This window comes from Dendropsophus ebraccatus, chromosome 11 (genome assembly GCF_027789765.1).
Source record: "Dendropsophus ebraccatus isolate aDenEbr1 chromosome 11, aDenEbr1.pat, whole genome shotgun sequence".
NCBI lineage: Eukaryota > Metazoa > Chordata > Amphibia > Anura > Hylidae > Dendropsophus > Dendropsophus ebraccatus.
The window spans coordinates 77,793,041-77,810,831 of record NC_091464.1 but is presented as its reverse complement, the minus strand read 5'-3'; the positions used below and the strand labels follow the sequence as shown (position 1 = coordinate 77,810,831).

General features: G+C 40.8%; 1 protein-coding gene across 1 annotated transcript in view; it reads left to right on the top strand.

Annotated features, from left to right (window-relative positions):
- GRIK1 (glutamate ionotropic receptor kainate type subunit 1) overlaps positions 1-17,791 on the top strand; it is a 264,135-nt gene that overhangs the window by 223,121 nt on the left and 23,223 nt on the right. The window contains exons 13-14 of the mRNA XM_069946178.1: positions 7,295-7,512; positions 17,107-17,332. Coding sequence (XP_069802279.1) covers positions 7,295-7,512; positions 17,107-17,332 — 444 coding nt within the window. The remainder of the gene's footprint in view (positions 1-7,294; positions 7,513-17,106; positions 17,333-17,791) is intronic.

Below are 17,791 nucleotides of genomic sequence, written 5' to 3'. Positions count from 1 at the left end.
ATTTTCTAACCTATATAAAATTCAATATTAACCACACAGATAGACCTTTGCTAATATTAGATGTTGGTAAAAATGGAGGACAAAGGATATTAGGTGATGGACTTAGTATGTTGCCTTCTTTACACCCCTTTCCTAGTCGCCGTGTTAGTTACGTATAGCTGTTCTATTCTATATATGAGAATTTTTAGGCTGTTCTAAAAGACAAGAAGCCCTTGTCGATATTTCTGCATCCGACTTCTAATTCCAAGACTTCCATTAGCCCAATGGAGGGCTAAGCATGGGTGATGGTTTACCTGTCCTTAGTGTTGCTTAGGTCATGACTGGATAAACTCAGTTGTGGACTTCCTCATGGATTAATCTCCATAAAGATACTGACCTAAGAGACTGCATTCATCTATGTAATATACAAACCAAAGAGAGAAATTGACCCCTTCTGTATTTTTTAGATATTCGGGTGGTTTACCATGTAAGTTTCTCTCCAATTTCTTTCTGAACCAATCCTACTACACTTCCTCCGCATCACCCTACAATCTAAGCTTTCTTAAAGTGTTACTGTTGTTTATAAAAACTCCTGACATGTCAAAAGTTTTGATTGGTCGGGGTCTCAGTGCCAAGGCCCCCACCGATCTCTAGATATAGCCAGAAGAAGCACACTTCATCATGATTTGTTGTAGCCTGTCTCCTGCAATTAGACAATGTGTGCGCCAAGTTGGGGAGCTTATGTCTGCTTTACCCGGCTATATCCAGTGATCGGTTGATTCAACATTTTAACATGTCTGCATAACATATCAAAAGTTTTTATAAATGACAGTAATGCTTTTTTCTACAGTTGCTTTAGGGGAGAGATTGGGGTTGGACTTGCCCATCATAAGACAGAAGCATACTCCAGTGGTCTTTGCCCCGATGCAATGGGACCAAGTAGAGATTATGATGCGATTACCAAGGTTGTGCTTTTCTCTTCTTCATATGGGCTGTGATTCCTTTGTGTCATCTAACATAGTCCAGTCCATCTCTTCTGAGAACGGATAGACTACTTGACCACATGCAACTAGTTATATAACTAAGTAAAGTCTTTCTCTAACGGAAGATCACAAAGACAGGAAGTATTCGCACCATTACTGTTGTGCAGAAATAAAGCATTGTGTAAAATCACCTTCTACTAAACCTCTTGTTCCACCCATCCATCCCTAAACTCAAGACTAGTGTCCAGAGGCCGAACATTCTCCGAACTTGAGCGCTTAGCATTTGACTCCTTGTGGTTACTGAAATTGCATGCAGGCTGTATCCATGTTTTCCAGGACTCCCTAGGGTTGCATCAAACTTCTGCAGCCACAGGGAGTGTATTCATGATCTCCTCTATCATGTTTAGATAACTTCTGTTTATTCTAAACATAGAGCAGTTGCCTAGTATCAGACAAATATGTCTGCTTTCTTCCAAATACAGCGCCACACTTGTGCTGGTGTTAAGTCAGGTATTGTATATTGGCTCCACTGATGAGAATAGTGTTAAGCTACACTCATAACCTGTGGACAGATTGGGAGTGGGGTTTTTTAGCAAAAAGCGGCCATGTTTTGTAATTCTGGACAACTTTTAAATATGTGGACCAATAGATCCCACTCTAAATTATCATAACTCCACCTAAAACCCTCCAAACAGGTAAGTGTTATCTATATACTCTACAGACTGTTAAGGTCTGATATAGAAGGCTATTCAGGCTAGTACAGCATTATGAATATTCGTGGTCCTGAACATTACGTGAAACAAAAAAAGACGTAGCAAGGAGTTATCTTTTAACATAAAATGATAATAAAGAAAGAACTTTATTCCAAGGACAAAACTGTATATCTATTTAATTGTACAGCCCCTATATTGAAAAGGCTCATCTCTAATATCTCATGTAGATTAAAGGCCACATTGTATAGGAGCAATAATGTAGAGTGCACAACGTCCCGTATATCTAATCAGCCATCAGCCCGCGACATACGTTATAAATTACCGCAACCCGGGAGCTGAATGTAACAAGATATCATCCAGTAGCTCATCGATCAGCTTTGCCTAATAACTTCTGTAAATGAAAGACATTATAATAGAATAATAACAAAAAGGAACTAAGGCTTAGCCGACTGTATCGTCATGACTTCCATACTTAAAGGGGGCTACAACATAGATGGCTCTGTTCTCATTATTGCCATGGCTTCTCTTCCTAAAAGGGAGTAAAACATAGATGACTCTGTTAACAGTGCCATCATGGCTTCCATTCTTAAAGGGGGATAAACCTTAGATGGCTCTATTAATGCTAGAATATTCTCCTCCATACTTAAAGGGGACTAAACATAGATGACTATATTTCATCATCTCTTCATTCTTAAAGGGGGTAAAACTTGGATGACTATATTTTATCATGGCTTTCATTCTTAAAGGGGCTCTTGCCCTGTTGACAGTGTATAGATCATCAAACAACCATAAGGCCCTATTACTCTGAATGATTATCTTCCTTACTCAGCTGATTACTAAGCGTACAGGACAATAATCATTCAGTGTAATAGCACATGTTGAAAAATCACGATCATTCTGCCGCCCACTGCCCCATGTAGTAGGAGTGGCGTCAGCAGACCGCTAGTAACTTCAATGGGCCTCTCGAATGGTCTAAGGATCATTCGGGTGGCCCATCCCGCTGCTCCCCACTGTCTGTGTGGGCAATAGCACAGTGCAGTGAACAGAGATTGAGGGAGAAGTGAGTGCTGATCTGACAGGTTGGTGCTTGCTTGAGTCAGGCCATGTACAATGGCTTATAGTTTGGGTCCAACTCACTGGACTCCAACTGATCCTCGAAATCAAGTGGCCATTCTGCTCTAGTAAAGGTTGAGGCTTATATATTATGTATTGAGGCACAGCAGTTAATCCATACATACTGCTGTACCTGGTATTGCAGATCTCTCCCGTTCAAATGGCCATTTCTTACGGGTTGTACCCAATCCAATCTAACATCGATTGTCTATCCTAAAGGGCCACATTACAAATGCCACCAATTCTTGATGATCCTATTGACTTAATGGGGTCCAGGAGCCAAGAATTACAGTGTAGCGCTAGAAGACCCCGATAGAACAAGACACAATGCCAGGAGTGGAAATTTGAAGTCAATAGATTATAACTCTACCGATAAATTAATATTTTACTGGTGAATGACACAGAAGGAAGGCCCCTGGAAGTAGGCGCTTAGTTCTTTGAAGGGCACACTTTTATTGTATAACTCAAAGAATACATGTACACGCTAAAAATAAGGAATTCAACAAGTCCGGCAAATGATTTATTTACTTTTATATAATCACAAGAGACAAGAGGAATAATAATTACCCAGTGAATAGATACATTTACCTCGGCTCGACTTCACTTTCCAAGGTGACTTTTTTTAGTTATTTTTCAAGGCGGCAGATCTCATGGTGGTATACAGGTCTGTCTCATCATCACAGACAACTTACATGTAGATGGAAATTCAGCCTAGGTGTTACTTAAAGGGGTTGTCATCAGAAGGCTCATTTTCTAAAGTGCTCAAATTGACATGACATATACAAATTAGAAGGTATGCAATTTAGAGAAAGAGGCTAGCAATTTAGGGTTCGGAGAATTGCTGAGGACAGCCTGGAAAACCTACAGCTCTTGCTAAAAATCCTAAACCAGCTTAGGTTTAAAGTGTGTTCCTACTAAGAAAGCTCATTCAAAGCACTAGATACAGAGGGTATGAATATTATGCTGTTAGAGGAACTGAAAGTAACCAACTTTAAAGCTAGCAACTGGTGGGAGTCTGCCAGCTGCATTGGTCAAAAGCTAGATTCATCTTCTCACTCTAAACCCTCCCACACACATACACATTGGAAAAAGTTGCCCAAAACCCACCAAATGCAATAGGAAGAACTGTCTTTCTTATACATGCGGGCCTCCCCCAACCCATGATATTGGGGGGCAAGAAGGATTAGGCATGTTGACCTGATCTAACACCTAAGTCATTGCTCAAGGATTCTGCCAACAGTATATTCCTTTTCCACTGAGAACATGTGTTCACTTGGCCAAACCAAGTATGCAAGGGGTCGTAAGGAATAGCTATCACCTGAAGAAGCCTTGGCCCAGTGGCTATTAAAGGTGTACTGCCACCTTCCATTTCAAGCTAACTGGGCCTTTCAGTCTACATATGAAGTAATTCTCTATGTAATCTTATTTGAGAAATTGTGGGTTGATAGGTTAAAAAAATTATTAAAAATATATTTTTGGGAATCAAAATTACACAAAACATATCAGCGTCTGCTTATCTTTTCTTTTTTCTTTTTACGCCAGCACAAGTGGCATAAGGTGTTACAGTACTAGGCCTTTGTATTAGAATGTGTCCACCTTTGTGTGTTAGAACCTTGTTTCCATCATGTACAGTACCCCAATAAGTCCCATCCCTGGAGTTTACCAGCATCCACAGCACACTGTGGGATGCAGTGTCCGCTAGTTACCATTACCTTGGGTACATGACAGTCAGCCCCAACCAGACTCTGCTTGTCTTTCAAGAAACAAAAACTATATCTATCTCAGCCATGTATCCATGCAAAAATTGCATAGTTCTTGTGATGGCAAGCGGGTCGCCAAAAGCTCCTTCATCACTGGAAGAACGCATGGGTTATTTCGTAATGGCCGTTTGTTCCATGGATGAAGGCGCTTGGCCTACAGAGTGTGAACGTAAAGCAAAGATGGATCAGTGTGTACCCTCTGCACTTAGTGTCATGCTCTTCTTGCATTGTACAAAATGGATGTTGTGCTTGACTGGAAGCCGTTTTGTTTCAATTCTTAAGTGTGATGATCAGACTTTCTCTTTTCTACAGAGCGTGAGCAAAGTCTGGATCAGGATTGGCTGTCATGTCTGCCATATTAAAGAGACTTCAGCAAGTATTGTCTCTGACCCAGATTCCTGATAGAAACACTTGCATGCTGATGTTGTCCTGTATATGTTGACTTACAATGATCTGGGATTCTAGGCCAGGTACAAGAGGCCTCTGGCTCTTCAGGTGGGGTCAAAGGAAGCATGCTGGAACCCTTCTTTCATAAGGCCCGAAGAGCCAGATGCTCAGTAATCCGGAACATATAGACTGGGATCAGCAAATTTTTCTCCTGTTTATTAATATCCATAAAAACTATTAGTATTTCTAATATTTATTACAAGTTTAGATCAAATCAAATTTCTAATAAAATAATCCTAATAATAAATTATATCAATATAATAAGGTATAAGATAGGTGAGGGATTTCCTCATTCAGGGCCTCAGGAAAAAACGGAGCATAATTTACATTAATAGTAAATGGGTCCTTCAAAGAGGTGCTGCAAATAAATTGGACACTTGGTCAGTTTTTCCTTCAGTTTACAGACGATCGCTGGTGATTTTAACGGCGTCTCCTGCTATGAAGGACTTGTAATATTCATAATTATTTTTACAGTCCATTGATTTAAATAGGCCTTGTGTAATACCTAATTTCCCCTGTAGTAGTGCTGCTGAGAAATTGGACACTTGGGGGAGAGATTTATCAAACATGGTGTAAAGTGAAACTGGCTCAGTTGCCCCTAGCAACCAATCAGATTCCACCTTTCATTTTCCAAAGATTCTGTAAGGAATATGATTGGTTGCTAGGGGCAACTGAGCCAGTTTCACTTTACAACATGTTTAATAAATCTCCCCCATGGTGTCAGTTTTTTCTGCAGTTTACAGCTGATCACTGGTGATTTCAGCATCAGGACAACTTAATGTTATGGGGCCCTTGTTGAAGAAAGAAGAGTAGAGAATTACGATTAACCACTATGGTACCACCTCCGAGAGAGGAAAGGGCCTGGAAATAGGGCAGTGTGAGAAGTGGAGTGTGTAATGGGAAAAGTGGAAGGGAATTACAGAATTGCAGCAGATTCTGCAAGGATTGCACAATATTAACTCAGTGGAGGAGGTCAAGACAATATAACCTGGCAGAATACCGACGCCTTCACAGGCAAGCCAATTTCTTGACGTATGTGATATCATTGTAATCATTGTAGTTGTCCATTCCCTGATTTCATATCTAACTAATATTGTATGTGGCTGAGTATGATGTCAGCTAAGACTCAAGTATGATAGGGGATACACAAAAAAAGTAAAGGCCCTTTAGAAAAACCCAGAATAGGTCTTACCCCCCCCCCCCCCATTAAGAGCGCCCCCACATGGACAGAAGTGATATTTTGGTGTTAGTGAGGGGTATCTGTTATTAGTGATCATTTGCTCTCCTACAGGACAGGCCTTTTTCTGAAGACGCCAAGCTGTGGTTTAGCATCAGAGCAGGCTTAGTTTAGGCCTAGTTATACAGGGTTCAGGAGGTACACTAACATAAGATTTTGATTGTGGTATGGACGAAAACCACTGGTGAGGCTTTGGATGAGAAATACGTAGTGAGAAGCCCTGTTTCAGACTGTATTTTATTAAGTAGAACCTTTTTTCAAATTGGTTTTAGTAAAAGTGTTTTTCCTCTGCAGCTTGCATATCTTGCTATACTATACAAGCTGCTGGATGCCCTTGAGTGCTGATTCCATCAGACGCGCTCTGTGATGGCCCAGTCTGCAGCTTTACTGACATCTCATCAATATCAGTAGAGGGGGGGGGGGAGAAACTTTTTAAAGATTTCACTTCATGTTCAGATGAGCTGATGGAATGGGCCTTGAGCAGCATCCAGCAGCTTATATTGTATTATAGGGCATAAAAGCTGCTGAAGGAAAATGGTCCAAAATTTGTCATGAAAACCAATTTAAAAATGTGTGATAAAATACCTACATTGCAATAAAAAAAATTCTGCACACATTTTATAGTCAAAAAGTAAAAAAAAAATGACTATTACTATAAAATTATATTTCTATAAAAAAAAAAATAATATAGTTATACAACAGATACATAAACTAACATATAGCATATACCCAAACAGGCAATTCTAAACAAAATACAAAATGAGGTATAAAAAGTAGGTTCTATAGTAACTAAAATTAACTGTGACCCGCATCGGCCAATCAGGGCCCAGCTTTTATCCATTATGTGACTCTAAAGCTGCTCTGTGATTGGCTGTCATGGCCTCCAGGCCTTAATCAGCCCAATGTGCTTTTTGGCCACAATAATCTACAATCTAATATACAGTAAGTGGATAGGTTCAATCTTTGGGTACATACTTTTTAGGCAGGTTCCATCTATATAAACTGCTATTTCCTGTGTTTTTGAATGTCGTATTTTATAACACCTGCTATGTCTTGCAACAGGATCAGAGTTAATGCCCAAAGCCCTTTCTACCAGAATAGTTGGAGGTATTTGGTGGTTTTTTACCCTGATCATCATCTCTTCCTACACTGCAAACTTGGCCGCTTTCCTCACGGTGGAGAGAATGGAGTCTCCCATTGATTCTGCGGATGACTTAGCCAAACAAACTAAGATAGAGTACGGGGCTGTCAGAGACGGGTCAACCATGACCTTTTTTAAGGTAAGGAGTATTATATCTATGGTGTGTGGGGCACAGTAAGGCTTGTTTATATAACCCAGGTAAAAAAAAAACAGACCTTGGATTTCGGCTGTGGAGTGGGGAGTGGACTTTCATACAGATTAGCTTTCATGCACTCATGAGCTGTGGATTATAAAATCTTTGGTGCATTCATTACACTGAAATATAGATTTGTTTTTTCAATCAAATTTTTATTTTCTGTATATAATAATTAGGGCAGCCATCTTGTTGAGCTCCGTCTCAGGTTACAGCAGGTAATACATTTTTTTTGTCATGTCAGCTATATAAACCTGTAGTCTGAAAGTCACTATGTGGGGAAAGGGAAAAGGAGAGATGTGACCGTCACCTCTTGTGACTGGCGGATAATTTATCTGCCAACAGCTTAATTATAGAGGTGTTATCTATGACTGTTATCCTGCCTGTGGGGAGAATGAGATGACTGCTGAGATATGATCTGTACAGAACAGGATATGTCAGAGAAGTGATCTGTACAGAACAGGAAGTGTCAGAGAAGTGATCTCTACAGAACAAGAAGTGTCAGAGAAGTGATCTCTACAGAACAGGAAGTGTCAGAGAAGTGATCTCTACAGAACAGGAAGTGTCAGAGAAGTGATCTCTACAAAACAGGAAGTGTCAGAGAAGTGATCTCTACAGAACAAGAAGTGTCAGAGAAGTGATCTCTACAGAACAGGAAGTGTCAGAGAAGTGATCTCTACAGAACAGGAAGTGTCAGAGAAGTGATCTCTACAGAACAGGAAGTGTCAGAGAAGTGATCTCTACAGAACAGGAAGTGTCAGAGAAGTGATCTCTACAGAACAGGAAGTGTCAGAGAAGTGATCTCTACAGAACAGGAAGTGTCAGAGAAGTGATCTCTACAGAACAGGAAGTGTTAGAGAAGTGATCTCTACAGGACAAGAAGTGTCAGAGAAATGATCTCTACAGAACAGGAAGTGACAGGGAAGTGATATCTACAGAACAAAAAAGTGTCAGAGAAAATTTCTTTACAGAACAAGAAGTTTCAAAAAAGTCATCCCTACAGAACAGGTAGTCTCAGAGAAGTGATCTCTACAGAACAGGAAGTGTCAGAGAAGTAATCTCTACAGAACAGGTAGTCTCAGAGAAGTGATCTCTACAGAACAGGAAGTGTCAGAGAAGTAATCTCTACAGAACAGGAGGTGTCAGAGAAGTGATCTCTACAGAACAGGAAGTGTCAGAGAAGTAATCTCTACAGAACAGGTAGTCTCAGAGAAGTGATCTCTACAGAACAGGTAGTCTCAGAGAAGTAATCTCTACAGAACAGGAGGTGTCAGAGAAGTGATCGCTATAGAACAGGAAGTGTCAGAGAAGTGATCTCTAAATAACAAGGAGTATCAGAGAAGTGATCTCTACAGAACAGGTAGTCTCAGAGAAGTGATCTCTACAGAACAGGAAGTGTCAGAGAAGTAATCTCTACAGAACAGGAGGTGTCAAAGAAGTGATCGCTATAGAACAGGAAGTGTCAGAGAAGTGATCTCTACATAACAAGGAGTATCAGAGAAGTGATCTCTACAGAACAGGAAGTGTCAGAGAAGTAATCTCTACAGAACAGGAAGTGTCAGAGAAGTGATCGCTATAGAACAGGAAGTGTCAGAGAAGTGATCTCTACATAACAAGGAGTATCAGAGAAGTGACCTCTACATAACAGGAAGTGTCAGATAAGTGACCTCTACATAACAGGAAGTGTCAGAGAAGTGACCTCTACATAACAGGAAGTGTCAGAGAAGTGATCTCTACATAACAAGGAGTATCAGAGAAGTGATCTCTGCATAACAAGGAGTATCAGAGAAGTGATCTCTACATAACAAGGAGTATCAGAGAAGTAACGTCTACAAAATAGTAAGTGTAAGAGAAGTGATCTGTACAGAACATGAAGTGACAGAAGTGATCTCTATAGAACAGGTAGTGTCATAGAAACAATCTCTGCAGAACAGTAAGTTACAGAGAAGTGATCGTTACAGAGAAAGATTTCCCAGCTTGTTAACCCCTCATGAAAAAGTCCAGCATGTGTCAATTGTAATTCCATGCAGACCCCTCCTGAAGAGTTCAGGCTCCATACGTTTAGACCAATTTTTCAAACACCAGTACATGTAAAGTATACTATATGGGGTTGTCTATAAAAAAAAAATAAAAAAAAATAAAAGGCGTACTAACCACTAAACACTCACATAAAACATACATAATATACACATAAAACATGTTTCCCCTTAGTTCACATTACATTGTTTCTGCAACATCCATACCCTTTAAATGGAGAATGTACTTTTTTTTTAACTGCTCATTTATTTCAAGTGGATGACTAATGCCGCCTCCCTCGCCTGTAAAGGCCATAAAGCGGTATGTTAGAACCTAGAGATTCCGTCATTTTTTTTTTCATTGTTTCCTCTCGAAAACACATTAATGACATGGCAGCAGCACAAATCCAGGTTACAAAAATGTCATTGTTCCTTCGCTTTGGTTTCTAAGAAACCAGTGAACTCGAGTTAATATTCCAGTTTGCTTTAAATTAGTGTTAATTAAAGAATTCTCGGCTAGATAACTAAAGGGACGAGAGCAGGTGTAAGCGCGCATAACTTGTGCGGAGACGGGATTTGTTCTGTTCTTTTCGGGGTTAAGCAATCTAATTCCTGAGCTTGTACTAAAAGGTTTTTATTTTCCTTTTTGTGGCTTGTTTTACTGGGAATGATTAAGTTAATCAGGAGCTTGTATAGGCAGAAAGAATTTATCATCAGACTATATTATATTCCACAGTATGGCGGCCAGGTTTGCCGTATTAGTCATTAGCTGGCTTTTTATTTCATGAAATGTGGCTCCTACATCACTCACTAACATAATAAAATGTATGGACAGGTCACTGCCTCCATCAAGCTCAGCTCAATCCTGTGCTGCTGCTGGTGTCATCCCGCCCCTAGCCTTGTCATTTGCATCCTATCCTATGTTAATGTTACTGCCTCTCACACAATTAGAACCCTTTTTGATGCTACTCAATTATTTGCATTATCCAACACTGTCCAGTCCTTATTAATTTAATTGTCGTGGCCTGGGGTTGCTGGAACTGGTGTTGGGCCTGCTGGAGGTTCTGCCGTTTTGGGGGTTACTTCATGGCACATGACAACCAGACCTTATTTAAGACTAATGTGAGGTGCGGAGTGTGGGCATGGTGGTATAGATGACAGAGTGACAAACCCCTTAACGACGCATGACGGGTATACCCGTCATGCGGCCGTTAATGGGGATCAGAGAGAGCTCCCGGCGTGAGCCCTCTCTCCAGCCCGCGGTCCCCGGTTGCTATGTGCAGCCAGGGACTGTGGGTATTAGCCGCTGCGGCCGGCTAATTAACCATTCAAATGCAGCTGTCCAAGTTGACAGCTGCATTTGAATAGTAACTGTGCCCCCTGTCCCTGGTGTCTAGTGGGAGATCTCCCCCCCACGATGCGATCGTGGAGGGGAGATCCGTTCTAATGAGCAGGCCGGGGCTCATCGTCGGAATGACGCTGATCCCGGCTCGGCAATCTAAGTAGATGGACTGCAGCAGACCATTATAATAGAGCACTGATCTGATGGATCATTGCTCTATTATATACACAGCATTGATCTCAATAGGAGATCAGTGCTGTGTATATAGAAGTCCCCCAGGGGGCTTCATATTATTGTAAGGGAAAACAAAATAAAGTGTTTTTATTAATAAATAACCCCCTCCCCTAATAAAAGTTTGAATCACCCCCCTTTTCCCATTTTATAAATGAAAATAAATGAATAAATAAATATATTTGGTATCACCGCGTGCGTAATCGCCCAAACTATTAAATGATCACATTCCTGATTTCGCACGGTAAACGGCGTAAGCGCAAAACCCTGCCAAAGTGCAAAATTGTGCATTTTTGTTTACATTTAATCCAGAAAAAATTTAATAAAAAGTAATCAAAAAGTCGCCTATATGCACACAAGGTACCAAAAGAAAGAACAGATCATGGCGCAAAAAATGACACCTCAAACAGCCCCATAGACCAAACAATAAAAAGCGCTATAAGGATGGGAATAGAGCAATTTTAAACACATTTAGGGGGATATTTACTAAAAAAATCTAAAAACACGATTTTGTCAAAGATGTTTTGGCATAATTTCCAATCTAATGTGTTTAGTCAAATTTATGTAAACTGTCTAATAGCATAGTAAATGTGTCTTAAAAATAATGGTCTTTTAATTAGGGATGGTTCGAACCCGCCGAACCCGAACGCTCGGCATCGGATTACCACTGTCTGCCCGCTCCGTGAAGCGGGCGGATCCAGCGAGAGGACTGCCTGGAAAACTGGGATACAGCCTATGGCTATGGCTGTATCCCAGTTTCCCAGGCGTGCCTCCCGTTGGATCCGCCCGCTACACGGAGCGGGCAGACAGCGGTAATCATTGCGGATGGTTCGGGTTCGTACGAACCCCATTTGAACTCATCTCGGACCATCCCTACTTTTAATAAGCCTAATAAATTCACCTGGTTTGGAGCAGACGTAGCGATGCGCCAATATATGCGACTTTTTAAAAAAAAATTGTGCAGTTAATAAATTTAGCTAAAATTCTGGCGCAATCTAATTAACAAAAAAAAAATCTATTTCAAAAAGTCACATCTAATTTGGATAGTCTTGTCTAAAAAACCTTTATAAATTCATATTAGATTTATCTTGAGCGCAAACTAGATATATTAGACTAAAAACAGGCGCAATTAGTTTGATAAATATCCCCCTTAGCTTTTCTTAAAAGGTTTCAATTTTTTAAAAGCCGTCAAATAATATAAAAGTTATACAAGTTACATATCATTGTATATTTCACTGCACATATAATTTTTTTCAGTTTTTTCAGCATATTTTATAGAAAAATTAAGTCTGTATTTGCAAAGTATAATTGGTGTCGCAAAAAATTAGGTCAAAAAATTAGCTCATGTGGGTCTGTAGGGGAAAATATGCAAGCGCAGTGGCCTTTTAAACACGAGGAAGAAAAAACGAAAGCGCTAAAATAAAAACTGGCTCTGTCCTTAAGGGGTTAAGTAACCTCGAAAACTTTACTCAATGCAGTAAAAGTGCTCGGGTACTTAGTGCAAAAGTCAACAGTAGCAATAGGAACAGACAAATAGTTGAGTTGAATAAACAGAAGAAGGTATCACGGACCGGATAGGAGGGCCCCTTGCCTAATTTAGTAAGTAGTCTGCCGAGATGTGGTGAAGTGTCTGTATAGTGTTCTATAGTAATCCTTGTACTCACAAATATATATGATCTCTGCATAAATGACTGCCTTCTGCCCCTACGGGTTTCTGTCCTAATGGGGTAGTACGAGTCCCAGGTCTTTTGTCACTGGGTGGAGCTAGCAAGTAGTATCCTTCCTATTCAGCCAAGCATAAGTCAGTAGAGAGCGGATAAACATGCACTGTCCTCCACTGCAGGTACAGCTTTTATAGTCCTATACTTTCTTTAGGTGGTAAATCCACGGCGAAGGCAAGGGGTAAGAGTCCCTTGTCTCAGGCTTCTCTGGGGGTTTAATCTAGCAACCCATTAAGGTTGGGTCACTAGCAGGAGAACAGGCATAGCATGTCCTGCCTAACTAACTAACCAAAGGAAGCGCATATTATAGAGAAAAGGGGTTTGTGTAGCTAAACCTGGGTTTGCCTGCAGCTGTGCTGTGAAGGAGTGTGGTGCCTAGTGGTTGGAGTAAGGTACAGCAGCTTACTGTCCTAACTGTGACATGGAATATATACACTTCTAGCTACAGTGCTGGCCAAAAGTATTGGCACCCCTGCAATTCTATTATATAATACTCAATTTCATCCAGAAAATGATTGCAATCAAAAATGCTTTGGAAATAATATCTTCATTTATTTTGCTTGCAATGAAAAAAAAACACAAAAGAGAATGAAAAAAAAAAAAAGTCAAATCATTGATCATTTTACACGAAACTCCAAAAATGGTCCGGACAAAAGTATTGGCACCCTCAGCCTAATACTTGGTAGCACAACCTTTAGACAGAATAACTGCAAACAATGGCTTCCGGTAACCATCAATGAGTTTCTTACAATGCTCTGCTGGAATTTTAGAACATTCTTCTTTGGCAAATTGCTCCAGGTCCCTGAGATTTGAAGGGTGTCTTCTCCAAGCTGCCATTTTGAGATCTCTCCACAGGTGTTCTATGGGATTCAGGTCTGGACTCTTTTCTGGACACTTTAGAAGTCTCCAGTGCTTTCTCTCAAACCATTTTCTAGTGCTTTTTGAAGTGTCTTTTGGGTCATTGTCCTGCTGGAAGACCCATGACCTCTGAGGGTGATCCAGCTTTCTCACACTGGGCCCTACATTATGTTGCAAAATTTGTTTGTAGCCTTCAGACTTCATAATGCCATGCACATGGTCAAGCAGTCCAGTGCCAGAGGCAGCAAAGTAACCCCAAAACATCAGGGAACCTCTGCCATGTTTGACTGTAGGGACCATGTTCTTTTCTTTGAGGGACTCTTTTTTTTTTTTTTTCTTCTGTAAACTCTATGTTGATGCCTTTTGCCAAAAAGCTCTACTTTTGTCTCATCCGACCAGAGAATATTCTTCCAAAAAGTTTTTGGCTTTCTCAGGTAAGTTTTGGCAAACTCCAGCCTGGCTTTTTTATGTCTCTGGGTCAGAAGTGGGGTCTTTCTGGGTATCCTACCATAGAGTCCCTTTTCATTCAGACGGCGACGGATAGTACGGGTTGACACTGTTGTACCCTCGGACTGCAGGGCAGCTAGAACTTGTTTGGATGGTAGTCGAGGTTCTTTAGCCACCATCCGCACAATCGTTGAAATCTCTCGTCAATTTTTCTTTTCCATCCACATCTACGGAGGTTAGCCACAGTGCCATGGGCTTTAAACTTCTTGTTGACACTGTGCACGGTAGACACAGGAACATGAGGTCTTTGAAAATGGACTTAGACAGTTCTTTGGTCTTCTTTCTTTTCTCCATGCGGTACACACAAGGACACAGGACAGAGGCTGAGTCAACTTTAATCCATTTCAACTGGCTGCAAGTGTGATTTAGTTATTGCCACCACCTGTTATGTGCCACAGGTAAGTAACAGGTGCTGATAATTACACAAATTAGAGAACCATCACATGATTTTTCTAAGGGTGCCAATACTTTTGTCCACCTCCTTTTTTATGTTTGGTGTAGAATTATATCCAATTTGGCTTCTTGACAATTCTTTTTGTGGTTTTCCATTGAAGACAAATTAAATGAAGAGATTAATACCAAAGTATTTGTGATTGCAATCATTTTCTGGAAGAAAATGAGTATTATCTGACAGAATTTCAGGGGTGCCAATACTTTTGACCAGCACTGTAGGTGTAAGAAAGAAGAAAAAACATGCAGTGGGACACTGCATAATAACATCACTGCCTCCCATAAAGTCTGCATGTATTCCCCCTCTTCTCTTGTCCTATGCTGCCTGAGCATAGCAGGTCACTGCCTCCTGTAAGATCAGTACACTCTTTTACTGCTGCTTTTAACATTCTCATAATCTGTAACAAGATAAGTAAGGATTAGGCAGTGATTTGGGCTTATTCATCATTAGATTTCTAAGGACTAAGCAAGTTTAGACCATGGGAATGATAAAAGCAACAGAAGAGAGTGTATTGATCTTGTGGGAGGCACATTTCTAATTATATAAGTAAGAATTAGGCAACGGCATCCCATAGGAATGATAAAGGCAGTGGCTTGGCTTGGAGGCAGTGGCTTGGGCTCATTTATAAATAGATTAGAGAGTATTACATGATGTAATCCCATAGGAATGATTAGAGCATAATCTGAGGAAGAGTGTATTGATCTTGTGGGAGGCAGTGACCTGGGCACATTAATAATTAGATTAGTAAAGATTGGACAACATCATCCCATAGGAATGATAGGAGCATTTGCAGAAGAAATGTGTGTTGATCCTGTTTAAGCAGTGACCTGGGCACATTTATTTAATTGAATTTGTATGGACCAGCCATTGTCAATCTATGGAAAATTATGGGACCAGTGGTATGTAAGACTATGGGAATTATAAAAGCAGAGTGTGTTCATCATGTCTGAGGCAGTGACCTGGACACATTTATAATCAGATTAGTAAGGGCCAGAAAATGTCGAACTATGGGAATGATAAAAGCTGCAGCAGAAGAAGAGTATATTGATCTTGTGTGAAGCAGTGACCAGGACTAGGGATGGTCCGAAACTGCCGAGGTTCGGGTTCGTATGAACCCAAATGCTCGGCATCAGATTCCCGCACTCTGCTCGCTCCGTAGAGCAGGTGGATACAGTGGGAGTACCGCCTGGAAAACTGTGATACAGCCTATGGCTATGGCTGTATCCCAGTTTTCCAGGCGGTCCTCCCGCTGTATCCACCCTCTCCACGGAGCGGGCAGACAGCGGGAATCATTACCGAGAGTTCGGGTTCGTACGAACCCGAACCGAACTCTGTTCAGACCATCCCTAACCAGGACATATTTAACATTAGATTAGTAAGGACCAAGAAATGTCAAAATATGGGAATAATACAAACAGAAGAAGAGTGTGTTGATCTTGTCGAAGGCAGTGACCTTGACATATTTAACATTAGATTAGTAAGGACCAGGACCAGGAAATGTCAAACTATGGGAATTATAAAAGTAGCAGCAGAAGAGGAGTGTGTTGATCTTGTCGGACGTTTATAATTGGATTAGTATCCACCAGGAAATGTCAAACTATGAGAATGATATAACAGAAGAAGAGTGTGTTGATCTTGTCGGAGGGAGTGACCTAGACTTATATATCTTTAAATTAGTAAAGACCAGTGGTATGTCAAACTATGGAAAAAATAAAAACAGCAGCAGAAAAAGTGTGTTGATCCTGTTGGAGGCAGTGACCTAGACACATTTATATTTAGATTACTAAGGACCTGGAAATGTCAAAATATGGGAATAATAAAAGCAGCATCAAAAGAGGAGTGTGTTGATTTTGTCGGAGGGAGTGACCTGGACACGTTTATAATTAGATTAGTAAACCCCAGGGAATGCGAAACTGCGTCCCACAAGGTCAGCCTACTCTTCCTTTGCTGCTGCTATCATTATTCCCTTTCCCCATAATTTGATTGATTTTGGGGCCTCTTTATAGTAGACCTCTCTCACCTGCAGCTCCATATACTCAAGGAATGACTGTATAGTGTGTATTTATTGGTGATTACACACGGAGCCGTGATGATGAAGAGTTTAATACTGATATTTTATAGTATAGTGAAATAGATGGACTGACAGTCCACACATTGTAGTAAATCAGAAGGGAGGAAATAGGAAAGTCTGTTGTCGGGCTATTTATTATCCTTATCTTACAGCATAGGAAACACCAAAGACGTGAATGAGATATTATCAGCCAGCGAAGATTTTCCCTGCAGTAGAATGTAATACATGGCGGCCATAAGCCCTAGGAGGATGGGGGGTATCTTTCTCAGCAAAGACACATGTATTGACTATTTATCTGTATAAGCATGCATCATGCTTTGCTCACAGCTACTTCTTTCTTCCAGAAATCCAAAATTTCCACCTATGAGAAGATGTGGGCATTTATGAGCAGTAGGCAGCAGACGGCACTGGTGAAGAACAATGATGAGGGCATCCAGCGGGTTCTTACCACGGACTATGCGCTGCTTATGGAGTCCACCAGCATTGAATACGTCACACAGCGGAACTGCAACCTTACCCAGATTGGAGGGCTCATTGACTCCAAAGGTTATGGAGTAGGCACACCTATTGGTAAGTCACTCAAAATAACCACTTGGGGCACACTTAAAATTACCATTGCACAGACCCAGGGGCTTTATTCCCCCCAGCCTATTGAGACATGGTTGAAATGTGGAGCAAAGTATCAAATATATTTGCGTTCTCATCCCCTGATCCTATTTTTGCTAAGCTAGAGGGACTTATTCACGGTTGTTATAAACACTTCCCCCTCCCCCCCAGTGGCCTGGCCTGGTATTACATATGATCCGCGAGTGCATAGAGCTGAGGCACATCTCATAGACCAAATCTTTAGCAATGCCTGTTGCTAGACAATAACCAAAACATTATTTGCTCCAATCCTGGACAAATGGGGAAACACTGTACATGTTTTTTTTGGGCGAGTACACAGGGCACCTGATGTATACCTCTGACGAACGCTGCAACATATGCCAATGTACAGGCAAATAGTGGCATATGTCTCCCATAAGACCC